The sequence below is a fragment of the Vicugna pacos genome, chromosome 15 (genome assembly GCF_048564905.1).
Source record: "Vicugna pacos chromosome 15, VicPac4, whole genome shotgun sequence".
NCBI classification, from domain to species: domain Eukaryota; kingdom Metazoa; phylum Chordata; class Mammalia; order Artiodactyla; family Camelidae; genus Vicugna; species Vicugna pacos.
The window spans coordinates 59,286,210-59,302,114 of NC_133001.1; the positions used below are offsets into that span (position 1 = coordinate 59,286,210).

Genomic DNA, 15,905 nt, shown 5'->3' on the forward strand with positions numbered 1-15,905 from the left:
TGTGCAGGTTACTGTCTGGAAGGTGGACAGAGGAATTCTCCCAGGAAGCAGGAGGGAGTGGTAACAGGATACGTAGAAGGTAAGAAATCAAAATGAGGAGCAGTGCCAACTCCCGGATAATAAGAACCCCCAGACCAAGTTACAGTAGAAGTAGCAAGAAATACACGTAGAAATAATGAAGCTGAGGTCACAGATTCACAGAAAGAGGGAAGGCCTCCAACGGGAAGAGCCCATGGGTGGTGCAAAAGCTCAGGGCGGACAGTTAGGTCCAGGGCACGCGCCCCACACACGCCCGACAAGTGCGGACTGAACTGGACGCGGAGAAGGAAAGTAGTTGTGCCTGAGTCTCAGGACTGCCCAGGGGCCGCGCACCACCCTTCTCTTCCAGCAGGTAACATGGAAGGAGCCCAGGGCCACGGGACCTCGGCCGGCCAGCTCACCCTCTTTCACCCTCATTTCCCTCCCCAGGCTGACGCCTTTCCCTTCCTGGACAGCACCTGGCCAGCCTCACACCCAGGTAGTTCCCGTAACACTGCCTTTCCCAACCAGGGCCGGACCAGGGTGAGGCCAGAGAGGCACCCGGGATGCACGTCTGGGGCGGTGCCCACCTCCAGGGCAGCCGGCCTCTCCTCCCAGGCCCCCAGCCCGCCCGACCCCGACTCCTGCCCTTTCTCACGCCGACCCTCTCCTCTGCCATGTTCCTCGACTCCAAGCCGGGGGGTCTCCTCTCCTAGACAGTCTGCCCTCCGCTGCAACGACCGACTGATCCTGCCCTGTCTGCCGCAAGCTCCCGGGGTGAGCGGCATAGGCCGGCCCCCCATGGTCAGCATCGTGCCCACCACGTAATCCACAAAATGTCTGTGAGAAGCACGTTTCCTAACACCAAGACCAGCAATAATCCCGCACACAGAGACCCACACACAACTTCACTTAAGGATTTCTCTGAAATATACAAACACGATGCACAAACACACACTCCTGCAAGCTCAAAAGCATCCAGTAAATCAACCAATTTTATCACCACTGACAATTGGACTACATTTCTAATCGACACGAGGAAAAGGTGTAACAGAACCCCCACCGAAGCACGTTAACATTATCTAAGGAAGGATAAACACAGATGGATACAGACGACTTTTCGAACGTATATTACACATTAGCTCTAGGCTCCGTTCAAACCAACATGTATATTGATGTTAAAAAGCCCCAGTGTGCGCGTCACACGACTGCCCGACTCACCACACGCGCTCTCTCAGCTTTCTCCCTGTCTGCAGCTTCTGCACTCTCCCTGAACTCGGCCGCAGAGAACTAACTTAAGTCCAGGGGAAAAAGAGAGAAAGTTACTGATCCAGTGTCCTATTTTCCCTCTAAGTACCTTACTTGCCTGCTCGCCTCTCCCCTACGAGGATTTTTCTCTTACTTTCGCCACCACGTGACACTTACGATTAATTCCACTGTTTCTGGCTTCTTTCAAAAACACGCACACTTGTATCTGCTCCACACGGTTGTCCCTGTTTCTTCAGGAGAGAAACACTAACATTTACAACTGCATTCTGGACTCGGGCACTGACGGTGCTGATCGTACAGACGCCCGCCTTCCCAGAACGTCTGTGGTCGCCGTTCCTCACCGCGCTCGCCAGGCCGGCAGCCAGCCCGGGCCCTGGGGCTCCCAGCACTTACGTCTTACCACCAGTAAGCGCGTCTGTCCACTGGGCTTGCCGGTAACACAACTCTTGGGAGATCCATCTTTTATGTTTAATTGACCCCCGAGGGAGTTAGTTGACAACAAAGTGAAAAGGAGTAACATCTTCGCTCTTCCCCCGCAGCGCCTGCCATCGGGGACCACCGCTGTGCACAAAGATGACCCTTCAGCCTCAAACCACGTCTCCTGAGTCCTCGCCTTTAAAGATCAAGACTGTCTTCTCTGCATTTTCTCAACACCCTCCCACGGCAGGGCTCGGCCTGCTCGTCACCCCAGCGCCGTCCCCGACGCCAGGTCTTAACCTCCCACTACGGCTTTGCATCCATGCCGCTCCTCACTGCTCCCTCTGAGACCCCCACAGCCAGGCCCGTGGTCTGACCCCCTGCTGTCCCCCCTAGCCAGCTCCCCCTTAAACCCCTGTGCACACGGAACCTCTCCCCTGCTGGTCCCTGCCCACACGCAGCCATGGACGACTCCATCCACCTGCCCGTCTCGTCCAAGGACCCTGCAGCCCTGCAGCTGCCACTGCAGATCCCAGCATCCGGTCCCACTGGGCTCGGCGCTGCTCGGCAAACCCCCGGTCCTTCTGTTCACTGCCCTGCTCTCCTCTCCCCTCCCCAGCGCCCATCTTCCAGGTCACAGCACCGTCCATCTGCTCAGGACCTTGTCCCCCCACCACCCCGCCTCTCACGTCCCACCCTCCAGCCCAGGACCCCACGGCCTGGCTCTAGGACCTTCCTGGTCTACTGCATCCTCGCAGTAACACTCAGTTGTATGCAGGGAACGACGGAGAACTTCCCCCAAAACGCCACACTCGCTCATGGTCACGGCTGCAGCCCCACCCCTCGCCCGCTGCTCACCAAGCCCCCTTGTCAGCTGTAGTCACCACGCCCAGCGCGGGGCGGATGCTCAGTAACTTTGTTGAACAAATAAAATCAGAGTGAGCCATGAATCATTTCAGACCTTGCTGGTCCAGGCAGGAAATCCTCCTTGAAAAGCACAAAACAAGCCCCCAGACCCGGGTCCCCACAGCTGAGTGAGAGCCTTACTTTCGAACACCTCCCAGAGGAAAGACTTTCTCTCCAATCGTGGCCAGCACACAATTCCACTCCACCAGGCTGAATTTGGGGATAATAATTTTCACAGGTGGGATAAATAATCTTCCATTTGTGAAAACACTGCAAGAATAAAAGGAAAAGCCATCATTAGTGCCTCACGCTTTAGGGAAAACTCTGGGAATTCAAGAAAAGCATGTAATTAGAGAACCGTGACAGCCCCTCAGGGCCCACATCCCACCCCAGAGAGGACGGCCACCAGCCGCCCGGGCGCTCAGAGCCAGCAACGGAACAGGAGCACTGGGGACATGGCTTCATAGGATATGAAACACCCAGAGGAACAGGACTAAACAATATCCTTTTTAAAATACACCTTCATGACAGCGGGTAACACAGATGAAAACTGTGACCAGCTGGAAAACAAACGGGGATGTTCTGCCTATAAAAATGCAGCTGTTAACCAGGATACGGAAGCACCTAAATGCCCATCGACAGATGACTGGGTGAGGAAGATGCGGTGCATGTACATACATATACACACAATGGAGTACTACTCAGCCATAAAGAGGGTGAAATAACGCCACTTGCAGAATCATGAGTGGACCTCGAGATGATCATACTAAGTGAAGTAAGTCAGACAGAGAAAGACACATACGTGGTATCACTTTTATGTAGAACCTAAAAAACGATGCAAAGGAGCTTATTTACAAAAGAGAAACAGACTCACAGACAGAAAACAAACTTATGGTTTCTAAAGGGGAAAGCGGGGGGAGGGATAAATTGGGAGTCTGGGATTAACAGCTACACCACTGCTGTATGTACAACAGACGAACCGCAGGGTCCTACCGTGCAGCACAAGGATCGGTGCTCAGTACCTTGTAAAAGCCTATGATGAAAAATACGTATGTAACACACACGCATCACGTGTGACTGAGTCCCCTTGCCGTGCACCGGGAACTAGCACGCTATACATCAACTACACCTCAACAAAAAAATTAAGTCAGTCAATAAATAATAGTTCAAATGCAGCTACCGTCCCTTCCCACTGTCCCAAGACAGGGTCCCAAAGGCGGTTACGTGCATCCTGGGAAAGATGACAGGTGCTGCTGGCTTCACTCTCGCAGGGGGCAGGGTGTGGCCGGCACAGACCCAGCGCAGTTACCGGCTCTCTGGCGCTGCGAGGCCGCGCCGCGTGGGCACAGCTCCAGATCCCCGTGGCTCACCTTACGACGCCGTGAAACACGCACGTCAGGCTGCAGGAGCTCAGCTGGACCACACCGGGCTGCAATGTGTTGCTCTACCATTTGTGACGACTTGCTTTATTGTCACTGTTTTTCTTTAAATGCAAATAATATTGGAGAAATACATCTTTTATCAGAGTAAATGTAAATTTTAATTTAAAATGTTTGTACACAATAAAGAGAATCCGTTTTCTCAGCCGAGGCTCTGTAGCAAAAGGCCTGCAATCAACCCAGAGGCGACCTTTCTCCATATTTAAATACCACCCGAAAACAAACCCCGAAAGGGAAGCTCCGCCGGGCTGAGCACAGGCACCCCTGGGGCTGTCACCGCCGCACGGGAGGCCGGCCGCGCCCCACCTGCTGGTGCTGCTGCGTGGTTTGCGCCAAAGTCTTTCCAAACACAGATGACTAGCAATAACATGGAGAGAAGTGCTGAGACAAGGCCATTTGTATTTTTATCCAAGTTTTTTTAAGATACTTACTATGCGTTCTCATCCTGAGGGCGGGGGAACGGGTACGCTGCCGTGAGCTCGGAGAGCCCTCCTAACCACTTCGTCTTTAAGTTACAAGGTCTCCAAGGAAACATGATCAGGCCTCTTCTTGGTAGAAAAGACCCTGCATTTGGATGGATGTCTGGGTCCACCTAGTGGAATTTCTAGCACACCAACGTAAAGAATGGGGCACATGTCTTAAGACTGACCAGTTTATAACAGAAACAAAATCTATCAAAATAAGTGAGAACCATTGACATCTTCAGTCATACCAAAAAGAAAAAATACGTATCCCCTGGGTATGTGTCTCCGCCAGGAAGGACCCACAAGCCAATAATGTTCCCTGAGATTTCCATCCATTCTTCAGAAAAGGGTGCCCTTCACACACTCAGGGACACTGTGCTTCTCAGTATTTCAAAACAGCTCTCAGTTATATAAAAGGCACAGCGGAAAGATCTCGGATGTGTACAGTGGCCCCCCTGCAGAAGTTCAAGGAGAGGTGTTTTAAAGAATGATGGTAGGGTTTGGAAGGAAAGTGGAAGGAGCAGCTTAGCTAATAAACAGGTCGTGTTTCCTCCATCCTGGGCTTTCCATCTGGGGCTTCGCTGGGTCTGGCAGGGTCCTCGGTCCTCTGCTGGGCAGTGGGGCATGAGGGACCACTCAACCCAATGTGGCAGACGTGACCCCAGCCAAGCGAGGCTGGGACTGCCGGCTGCTGGTGACCCTCGGACACGGAGCCCACGACCCCGAAAAGTCACTGAAATTCCTCCCACTGGGAGCAGAGCCGGGTAACGTCATGTCAGGGATGTCATCCCTAAAGTATCAGAACACCACCACACAAGAAGGATTTGGGGGAATGGCCGCCCTTGACGAGCACTGGGCAGGGCTTCCTGGGAGCAGCCCCACTGAGCCTTCTCCATCCTTGCTGGCGGATGTCACCTTCCTGTTACAAACGAGGACGCCAGTTCGGAGAGAGGGTGTATGTGCCAGTCACAGAGCCAACAAGGTGAAAGGCGGGATTTGAACCAGCGCTTCGTCTGGGTCAAGTATGTTCTCCTTCTGCAACCCCAAATGTACGGCAGGTGGGCCCACAAAGGGGTCCCGATTAACCTGGACAGACAGGCTGCACTGCCCCTCCATGCCAGCAGCTCCCTGGAGCAGCCAGGAATCCGGGCACCCCGGTCCTGGGGGGCCCTGCCGAGGGTGTGTCCCCACAGGGCTTTGGCAGTGAGAGCTCGCGGTGGAAACCTAACTTCTATGTTTCCTTTCCACCTGTAGCAGCTGCAGTGACCAGATTACCAAAAATCAATTAAAAGCCAAGGCTACACTGTGTGCTTCCGCCGCCCCCACGTGAACGGTGAACTGCGGGGGGGCAATCAGATTGCTTTTCCAAAACCAAGGTTCAAGAGAGGAAGAATCTGCAGCCCCTGAAAGGCCGGATCACAGGGAAGAAGGGAAGGAACAGCCTCAGAGGGAGGGGGAGGAGGAAGGGGGAAGAGAGGGGAGGGGAGGAGAGGGGAGGGGGGAGGAGGGGGAGGAGGGGGGAAGGGAGGGGAGGAGGAGGGGGGAGGAGGGGGGAAGGGAGGGGAGGAGGAGGGGGAGGGGGAGGGGGGAAGAGGGGAGGAGGAGGGGGGAGGAGGGGGGAAGGGAGGGGAGGAGGAGGAGGGGGGAGGAGGGGGGAAGAGGGGAGGGGTGACGTCTGTAAGGCGCTCAGAGAAGTGGCGGCTGGTACTCACTTTATTTGTCGGGACGGACGGTGAACCATCTGCCACCTGGAAGGCACGTTGATGTTGCAGTGCACCACTGGTTTGATCTGAAAAGAGAAACAGTACGCCTGAGGACTCAGCTCCAGCCTGCACACACCTGTTAAACACCACCCGTATACACAGCACTGCCCCAAACCTAAGCAAAGGTGGGGGTGGCACCGCCGCTTCTCTGCCCTCCCCTCTCCTCCCTCCCTCCCTCCCCCACCCCCCCCACACCTGCCTCTTCCGGGTGTTTAAACACCAAGCTTGTTCCCACAGGCGCTCGCCCCGGCATGTGCCCCCCGGTCTCTGCACAGCTCAGACGCCAGCTCCTCCGGGAGGCTGGCCCTGACGACCACACACCTTGAGTTACTTCCACCCCGGCACTAGCACTGCCTGACATTTCTGTGCTGATTTATTTGCTTGTTACTGACTCCTCCTTGCAGACCGGCAGCCTCCTGAGAGCAGGGACCGTGCTTGTCCTGTTCAGTGAGGTGTCCCCGGGCCGTGAACCACGAGTGGCCCCGAGAGCAGGACTGGTAAGTATTTCATGAATATGAATGAATGAATGGTGAGCGCCTGAGTGACGACAAGTGAAAAACGGCTCTGATACTCTGTAAAGGTCCCCAGAAAAGGTGATGTCACTGAAGCCTGGCAATCCACACCCACACGCCCCGTTACCCCGTAGTCACGCTATATACAAACTCGTACACGCCTCGGACGGACAGGGACAAAATCAGTGCCATGAATAACAACGGCCACCACGAACTTACAGACCTAGTTTGGAAACACAACAACAGAAATTATCCTCTGCAGAATTCTGCTAAGGTGCAGCTGCCCTAAGAAACGCTTTCTGCTCGATAGCACAAAATTGCAGAAACAATGAACTGACTGCTTTTCCATGTGTTAATGACTCATTAACCCCGATAACACCTGCCTAATTAGGTAACGCCAGCAATTACAGACACGACTCTCGACGCTCCCCCGTCCTCCACACGATAATCGCCTCAGAAGTTTCAGGCAAACAGTTTTCTGTCACTGTGTGGTGGTGATGACAGTTTCAAAGACCCGTGTCACTCACCTGTCCCGAGAGGCAGGACGCAGTGGGCCCTGGAGGTCTTTCGTAAGGGTCCAGGGTAACTGAACCAAGTTTGCATCCGTGATGGAAGACACTCGAGGCTACCGAAGCTGTGTTTCCCCAAGTAGCACCTACGGTTTGTTGAATGTCTGCTGTGTTTCAGGCCCTGCACTCACACCTTTCCAGACATTCATACCTAACCCTCAAAGCAGCCAGGCAAAACATCCAGGTGACAAAGAATCAGAGAGGGTATGTAACCTTCCCAGGAACACACAGCTCTGAAGTGTCTTGGTCACAATAAGTCATCACAAAACATTTCACTGCAGTTTTTAGCAAAATGGGGATTTGAACCTACGCCAGCACAGCATTTAGGAGCCTGTTTTCAGCCACCTCGATTCCGGTACAGACTCCGCCACCTTCTCACCACGTGACCTGGATCCGGTCGTCTCACCTCCCCGAGCCTCCGCTCGCTCAAGCATGCAGTGCGGAGGAAGGGGGTGCGTGTCCCACGGGTCTGCTTCCGACGTGAGGAACACAGGCGAGGGACACGCTGCTGGGGCTCGGCGGTGAGCCCGGAGCCCACTCGATAGCAGTCCTGGTGATTCTTGTTGTTGCTCCGAAGTCCCTGCTCTTTGCACCTCATCATCCTGCTCCAACTGCCCTCAGGGGCCCTCCTCACGGCCTTTTTCACGCATAACATCACACATCACACAAGAAGAATCTCACGTCAAGAGAAGTCCTGGTCAGGCACCGACACCAAGGAGAGAACCTCGTCATAAACAGTGTCCATCAGGGTCCGGTGCTCACAGCGCCAGGAAGGTGAGCGCACGCAGGCGGTCCTGCTGACCGGCTCAGCGCAGGTGCTCGGCCCGAGGCTACACAGATCACTGTCCAGAGACGCCCAGCTGCCGCGGACCGCAGGAGCCCACACAAGGTGCAGTGGTCCCTGCACTTCTCATTTCAGTCACTGAGAAAAGGTTGCCCTGGCTCACCTCCAAAGTCACTTCAAATTCCCATTCCGTGATGCTGTGAATTAAAATAAAAGTCAGCTTCGCTCTTTCGCAAAGATGTCCAGCCTTATTCTGGAGCAGCGACGTGATAACGGGAAGGAGGCAGGCAGATGAGAGCTCACCCCTCACCCACCCAGCACCACGACCTGCAGAAATGTGGCGAATCCAGGCAAACCCTCAGTGTTGCAGCCCCCTCCCTGCTTTCACGCGGCATTACGGGCCCTCGAGGGGGAGGGCAGGCAAGTGTGCCCAAAACACGGTTGGGGAAATGGGCTCCTCAGCCCCCGTGGTCATAGTAATGATGAGTTTTTATTTTTTATCTTTAGGAAATTTTTGCCTTTTTTGACATTAAAAAAAAAACAGCATGACTAGGGTCTTACAACTGACTGATCAGGTGTCATGCACTTTGTAAAGTACTGTTTTAATCCTAATAGTTAGGATTTCGCCCCGTCTGGAAAGAAGGACGGAAGCAGGGGCACGTGCCTGCCCAGCCCTCCGAGCGCTCCTGGACTGAGACGCGCAGGAGGGGTCCATGTGCGGGTCAGCTGTCCCCTCTGAGACACAGCGGAGCCGGTCACGAGGGGCCTGGAGTGGGGATTCGCCAGAGGGAGAGGCACAGAGGGCTCAGGGTCGCCAGGCTGGCAGCCCCTCGTTTCCGACGCCAGGACTGGGCCCTGGGGACCAGCAACCGTCCCGGAGTCGGAAGTGTTGTGTCACAGCAGCTGAGCCAAGCGCTCGCGCCACCCAGACTCCCACCAGAGCAGCCCAAAGAGCAACGCCATTCCAGCTTTTATATTTCAAACCCTGTTAGTTCGGCAATTTCTTTCTTTAGCGGGAAAGATGCTTTATCTTCTCCAAAGATTCTGAATCACCGACGGCTCCCTGATGCGTTTCTTTCTCCCTCTCCTCATCGCTGTCGTCACCGCCTCTTCCTCAAAAAGTGGGAACACAAAACGCAAAGCAACTAACCCACCGGCAAGTATCCTTGGAGCGAGCCCAGCACGCACAGGGCCTGAACTACAGGAAGGAGTCAGGCCGTGGAGGACGGGAAGAGCCGTTCAGTGAGGCAGGAGGAACAGCACACACAGCGCTGGTCAGAGGGCCCCAGCCCATCCTCGTGGACACAAGGGGGGGGAACGGAACACACATCCAGACTGGATCTCGCACACAGAGGGAGCGGTGCCGGGTGAGGCTGAGGAAGAAAGCAAGTGGCAGATGAAGACGGGATCGCGCTCAGCAGCGCAGGCTCCACCCCTCGGAGCAGGGCGCACCTTGGCGGGTCTGAACCAGGGGACGGATGTGATCAGACTGGAAAGGGCCGGGCTGCACGCAGGAGGACCAGCCGGAAGGCAGGAGCCTCTCTCCAGGAACAGCTCTTGGTGTCCTCAACAGAGTAAGAGGAACAGAGACAGCAGCAAGCGAGTGGACTTGAGAGGAGGTAGACGGGGGGCCGGGAGGGGCTGGGGGGCTTCTGGGAGAAGTGAGAACTAGGAATAGCGTCTAGGTTTCTGGTCTGAGGGGCCGAGAGCACAGTTCCAACCTCTGAAACAGGGAACACAGATAATGACTGGGCTTGGGGAAGACGCCAAACTTGACGTGCCGAATCCGGGTATCCTTGGGACGTCCAGGTGACAGTGCCCCGTAGACAGAGGAGTGGGTCCTGAGTCAGAGAGACATGCGAGTCTTGGGCACGTGGGTGACGGTGGAAGCCACGGAAGAGATGGGGGAGGAGAGGAACCAGGGCAGCCCTCGGAGGGACATGGACACACAAAGGACAATGACAGTAGTTCCACACGGAGAATTCAGACGAAACAACCACAGAGAGTGAGAAGAGAGAAGGGTTTCAGATGACAAGGGAAGAAATGGTTTCAAGGATGAGAAAGGGGACCAGTTCACAGCCACCAGCATGGCTATAATTGAAAAAGGTTTAAATGCCCATCAACTTCAGAATGAATTAAACACGGTGCATTCATACAGTGGGATGTTATTCAGCCCCGGAAAGGCATAAAAAGACAACACATGCTACAACACAGGGAAACCTTAAAAACGTTACGCTAAGTTTAAGTAGGCACATGCGGAGGGCCCCAAATAGTGTGATTCTACTTGGACAAAATGTCCAGACTATGCAAATCCCCAGAGTCATCTGCTACCACTCATCTTCGCTCACCCACTCGTGGGCGGCTCCCGAGCAATTCTTCCTATTCTCTCCCATCATCAGTCTACCCACAAAAGACCCTGAATAGCCAAAGCTCTCTTGACAAAGAAGCAAAGCTGGAGGCATTTACAATCTATAAATACAAGCTATTAGGTGATCAAACCTGACGGTGCTGTGCACAGACAGCAGGTCACCGGGACAGAGCCAAAAGTCCAGAAACAAGCCCACGGGTATACGGCCGATTACTTTTCAGCAAAGGATCCAAAAGTATACCATGAGGAAAGCAGGGTCTCTTGAACAAATGGTGCTGGGAAAACTGGGCAGCCACATGCAGAAGAACGGACCTGCACACGGAAGTCAACTCAAAATGGACTGAAGACCGGAAGGTGAAACCCAAAGCCGTGAAACTAGAAGAACACATAGGGCATCTTGGCGTCGGTCTTGGCAGTGATTGTTGGTATTTGACGCCGAAAGCAAATGTAACAAGAGCAAAACTGAGCAAGCGGGACGGCATCAAACGTCATACATAAGAAGCTTCCACTCAGCAAAGGAAACCAGAAAAAAAATGGAAAGGCAACCTACCGAGTGAAAGAAAACACTTGCAAACCGTGTATCTGCTAAGAGGTTACTAACAAAGAACTCACACAGCTCAGCAGCAAAAACAGACACACACACAAATAAATACCCTAGTTTAAAAATGGGCAAAATACTGAACAGACATTTTCCCAAAGAAGATGTACCACCAGCCAAGAGGTGCAGGGAGACGTGCTCAGCAGCAGTAATTTTCTTCGTTTTGCATCAGGGAAACGCGCACCAAATCACAGTGAGGTGTCACCTCACACCTCGCTCGGAGGAGCTGCGTGAATTACACAGCAGTTTCTAACAGAAAGAGAAGCTTCCGAACACACGTGTTCAGGACAGCCCGACAACAGGCGGGGCCCGGGGCAGGACCACGGACAGGAACACGGTGGACCCGGGCGCGGGCTCCGTCAGCCCAGGGGCCTCCGCCTCCCCGTGACTCCGAACAGAGGTAAATCTCATTCCCCTCGCTTTTCGGTCAGAGAGAGAGTCACGTAAAACACCTGTAAACGTTCACATTAAAACTTATTTTTAAATCCTTTTCCTTAGAGTCATCGGGAACTGCAGTTCCCTGGAAAATTCACCTCAGTGAGCCACTTCCTTCTCTTCCGTGACAGCTTGAGACACGTGAGGTCTAAAGTAGCGTGTGGCCGTCTGACCACTAGCGTGCCGTTTACCGGGGTGAACCCACCGAAGCGGCAGATTCGGACAACGACCCTCGGGGTAAAAACAATAGTGAACTGGGGTCATCTGTTTCCAGAAGTGTAGAGAAAAGCGCCAGGGAGGGCCTCTAACTCCTGCCTAAACCTGCACATGTGAGATTATAAGTCAAACGCTAAGAGGCAGCAACAGAAGTCCTTGAATTAAACTGAGACCAAGGACATTTTTCTCACTAAAATCAACACGACACGGTCACTGAAACTCAAGATCCCAAGAGCACTTACTTCGAGTCTAATTTTCCTCACCCCTCAGTTTAAGGAAACAGAATTCCAAATTCATTCTGTTGAAGTACTCTACAAATCACTTCTGTGGCTATGTTAAGTCTGTATTATGTTATTCTGATTAATTTTAAGTAAATTTCTACACCAAGTCAAGTTCTCTTGAGAAGCTTCTTCAATTTTCCCACTAATATATTTCGACCAAAACAGAAATTCTGTGAAAGAATACCCTATGAAAAGCTAGGTACGTCTACTCTGTGTTACTGTATCACAAGATAAGGCAAAATAACTCCATAAAATGTTTAAACACTGAATATCTGGGCATGGCCAAAGCTTACAGTATAGTTCGTTTAATGTTTCTAACAGTGTGCCTGGTACTCAAAGTGGATGGGGTGCGCCACCCCAGCGTGAAGGCATCAGGGGTGCTACCACCAGCCATTTCCCGAGCTCTCGCAGTGCGCCCGGCACCGTCTCACTTTATCCCAGCAGCATTTTGAGAGGGATTATTTCAGATCAAACCCTGCAAGTCTAATCACAGTATGACAAGTCGTCAATCACCCACCTCCTCTGTGGAGGGACATTCCCGTTGTGTGCAGGTTTTGTAATCACAAAAAAGAAAAAAAAATGCTGGAAAGAGGTGGAACAGCGCTGGGCCAGGACCCCTTCTGCAGTGCGTCCTCCGGAGCTTCGACTGGCTCAGCACTTTGCACGAATCCTGGAGGACCACGTGCCCCATGTGCTTCGGGGCCCCCTCGCCCACGCTAGCTGGCGCTGGGGGCCTGCCCGCCCGGCACACAGTGCTGCTCTTTGTGCAGGGCCTGCTCACAAGCCCTCAGAAATAATCCACAGAACGAACAAGGACCTGCCATACAGCAGTGGGAACCAGACGCCGTGTCTTGTAATGGGCTACAACAGAAAAGGGTCTGAAAACACGTGTGTGTGTGTGTGTGTGTGTGTGTGTGTGTATGCGTAACTGAATTGCTTTGCTGTACACCTGAAACTAACATTGTAAGTCAACTACAATTAAAAATAAAATTTTAATAAACACATTGCAAACTGACTATACATCAGTGAAAAAGAAATGCAAAAATATCTTTAATTAAGTAAATAAATATTTTTAAAAGAAGAGAAATAATTCATTGAACTGTTTAATCCTGTGAATTACACGGAAGCAACTCACTTAATACAGATAGGTTGTGCGCTGCTGTAACGGGGCTTTCCCCGGGGGGGAGGAGCCTGGATTCAGCTCTAGAACACCTGGTTTTAGTCCAGGTTCCGTCACCAACGAGCCACCTAACTCTGTCCACGTCACTTAAACTTCCCTGAATTCTTTACTCATCTTTCAAGTGACAGAGAGTAAGACCCGCTCTCCCTCACACGGTTCCCATGTTTCCATTTTCCCAGAGGAGAGCAGAGGCAGGCAAGTGCGCCGAGAACAGCCATGCCCACTCTGCGCTCAGACAGAGGAAAGACGGGGAAGGCCAAGAGGACGGAAATGACCCCGGGGTGCACGGTGTGACATGGGGACACTGCAGGCCCAGCCAAGTGACTAGGGCCGCACGTAAATTCGCCAGCACAGAGGGCTCACCCGCAGAACACAGACGCATTTAGCACCTGCTGTCTCGTCAGAGCATTTATTCTAGAACAATGCAAACCATGACAGCAATCCACAAAAGACAAGTCTTTTCGCTCAGTAAGTATTATATTAGCTCGGAATCCTGGGTGCCGCCCCTGAAGCACAAAGCAGGTAAACTGTGGCGCAGTAAGCAGCAGCGAGCAGTGAGGGGTGATGGAGAGGCACGTGGTCAGGTGAGCAGTCCTGGTAACAGGAGCGAGGCAGCCCAGAGCGACTGACAGGCCCCTGTCCTGGGACTGGCAGCTCTCTGTCCTCACGGGACGGCAGGGCTCGGCTCTGAACTCCAGGTGCTCAGATGGGCCCCTCGTGGGAACAGCAGGTTTCCTGGACCACATCTCGTGTTTTGGTCAAAGCTCCTGGTGGTGGTCTAACGCTGGCTAACGATGCTGGCTACATCACAGATGCGCGTCCATGAAAATACTACGTATGAAAGACGACAGTCACCAGCCACTCTTAGGGAGAGACGTCTTCCCCCAAGGAGAGGGGCGCGGTGGTGACCATCAAGCACCCCGAGCCTCCACACTGTGCGCCACACGGCTTGCCCCCCAACACCAAGGTGGCACTCCTGTCGCCGCTGGAAGCCATACACATTCTTGGAAGCTTCCCGGAGGTAAATATTAAAGAGGTGGAGGCTGTGTGTAACTCCACGTCATGAACAGTCATGACGGCTCTATGCGGTTCCACCCCAACGCCCAGCTGCAGTGATGAAAAAGCCGGAGGACGTAAGGTCTGCGGATAGGAGTGGGTTGAACACCGATGACAAAGACATGATAGAATGTGCTGCAGCCACACAGTCACTGTGGGACAAGCGGTGACCCTAGGGGGGTCCTTCACTATGTGAAGCTATCGCGACACAGTTAATAGAACGCAGATAAGAAAACAGTGCGTGTAGATGGACTGCACTTCTGCAGATGTGCATGTGTGTGTACACGTGTGTCTGTGCATACAGACCTCTGCTCCCTGCGCAGAGAAAAACAGCTAGAAATGGCGATGACGAGATGCAGAATGGGACGTTTGAGAGGCAGGACTGTGGTTCTCACTCTCATCATTGAGCTTTGCCGCCTGGCACACTTGAATTGAAGTGTAGTTGATTCGCAAGGTTGTGTTAGTTTCTGGTGCACAGCACGGTGATTCAGTCACACGTGTATACACATACTCTTTTTCAGGTTACTTTTCATTGTAGGTTATTACAAAATGTCCAATATAGTTCCCTGTGCTCTGCAGTAGGTCCTTGTTGTTTGTCTGTTTTATATACAGTAGTTTGTATCTGCTAATCTCAGACGCCTAATTTATCCCTCCCTCCCCCATTTTCCCCCTGGTAACTGTAAGTTTCTCTCTGAGGCTGTTTCTGTTTTGTAAATAAGTTCATTTGTCTCCTTTTTTTTTAATTCCACATATAAGTGATATCGTGTGGTATTTGTCTCTCTCTGACTTATTTCACTTAGTATGAGGATTTCTAGGTCCATCCACGTTGCTGCAAATGGCACTATTTCATTCTTTTTCGTGGCTGAGTAGTATTCCAGAGTGTGTGTGTGTGTGTGTGTGTGTGTGTGTGTGTGTGTGTGTGACCACATCTTTATCCAACCATCCTGCACAGCATTTTTGACATTTTTCTCGGCAAGAACTACTTTTACAATCAGATTTTTTAAATGAAAAGAGAGTAAATTCCAAAAGAAAACTACAAAACTCTTTGGGCAACTCTAGTCCCATTGGTATGAGCCTGGCAATCTAGTGCTGCCTTTGGGAGGTGGGGGCTCTGGTGGGCTCCTCCAGCTCTGACTCAGCGTCACCTAACCTGTCTGATCACAGCGTCCTCAACTAGAAAATGGGGAGTTTTGAGAAGATAAGCCAGAAGCTTCCTTCCTGTCCTAAAATGCTAATTGTTACCTTATAATAACATCTTATTTTTTTAAATCACTGAAAGGTACGGAGGAAACAGAGACTCCAGCTTGAACAGATACCTCAAGGGGTACTTCTCAGAAGTGTTGCGTGGCCCCTCTCCTCGCCCCACCTGGAGGGGTGCCTGCAGGTACCCAGGTGTTGAGGATAATCATACACCATTTCCTCTCTCTTTTTTAAGGCAGCCCTGAAGTTCAGTGACTGCCAGAATTGCTTTCTCGTTGGAAACCTGCCCTCCCGCTCCTGGCAAGTTACCATCTAAGGTGGGTAAGCAATAAATCTGAGTTGATTTATCACACAGTCGTAAAGGGCAGACACGAAGGAAGCAGCTAAACGCTCCCGTGGGCTGGTGCCTGTGGTCAATGCCAGAGCCCCT

At 52.5% G+C, this 15,905-nt stretch overlaps 1 protein-coding gene across 8 annotated transcripts in view; it reads right to left on the reverse strand.

The window, feature by feature from the left end:
- The window catches only part of DCDC2C (doublecortin domain containing 2C), a 75,326-nt gene that overhangs the window by 48,506 nt on the left and 10,915 nt on the right, over positions 1–15,905 (reverse strand). For 7 of the 8 annotated variants that reach the window (XR_012059250.1, XR_012059249.1, XM_072938257.1 and 4 more), the window contains exons 3-4: positions 6,226–6,302; positions 2,752–2,880 (exon numbers count right to left, since the gene is read on the reverse strand). Coding sequence is in view for 6 of the 8 variants with exons in the window: in XM_072938257.1 (XP_072794358.1) it covers positions 2,752–2,880; positions 6,226–6,302 (206 nt within the window). In the remaining 2 variants the exon portion in view is untranslated. Of the gene's footprint in view, positions 1–2,751; positions 2,881–6,225; positions 6,303–6,949; positions 7,012–15,905 lie in introns of those variants that run through there. The other variant, XM_072938262.1, reaches the window with a different exon arrangement.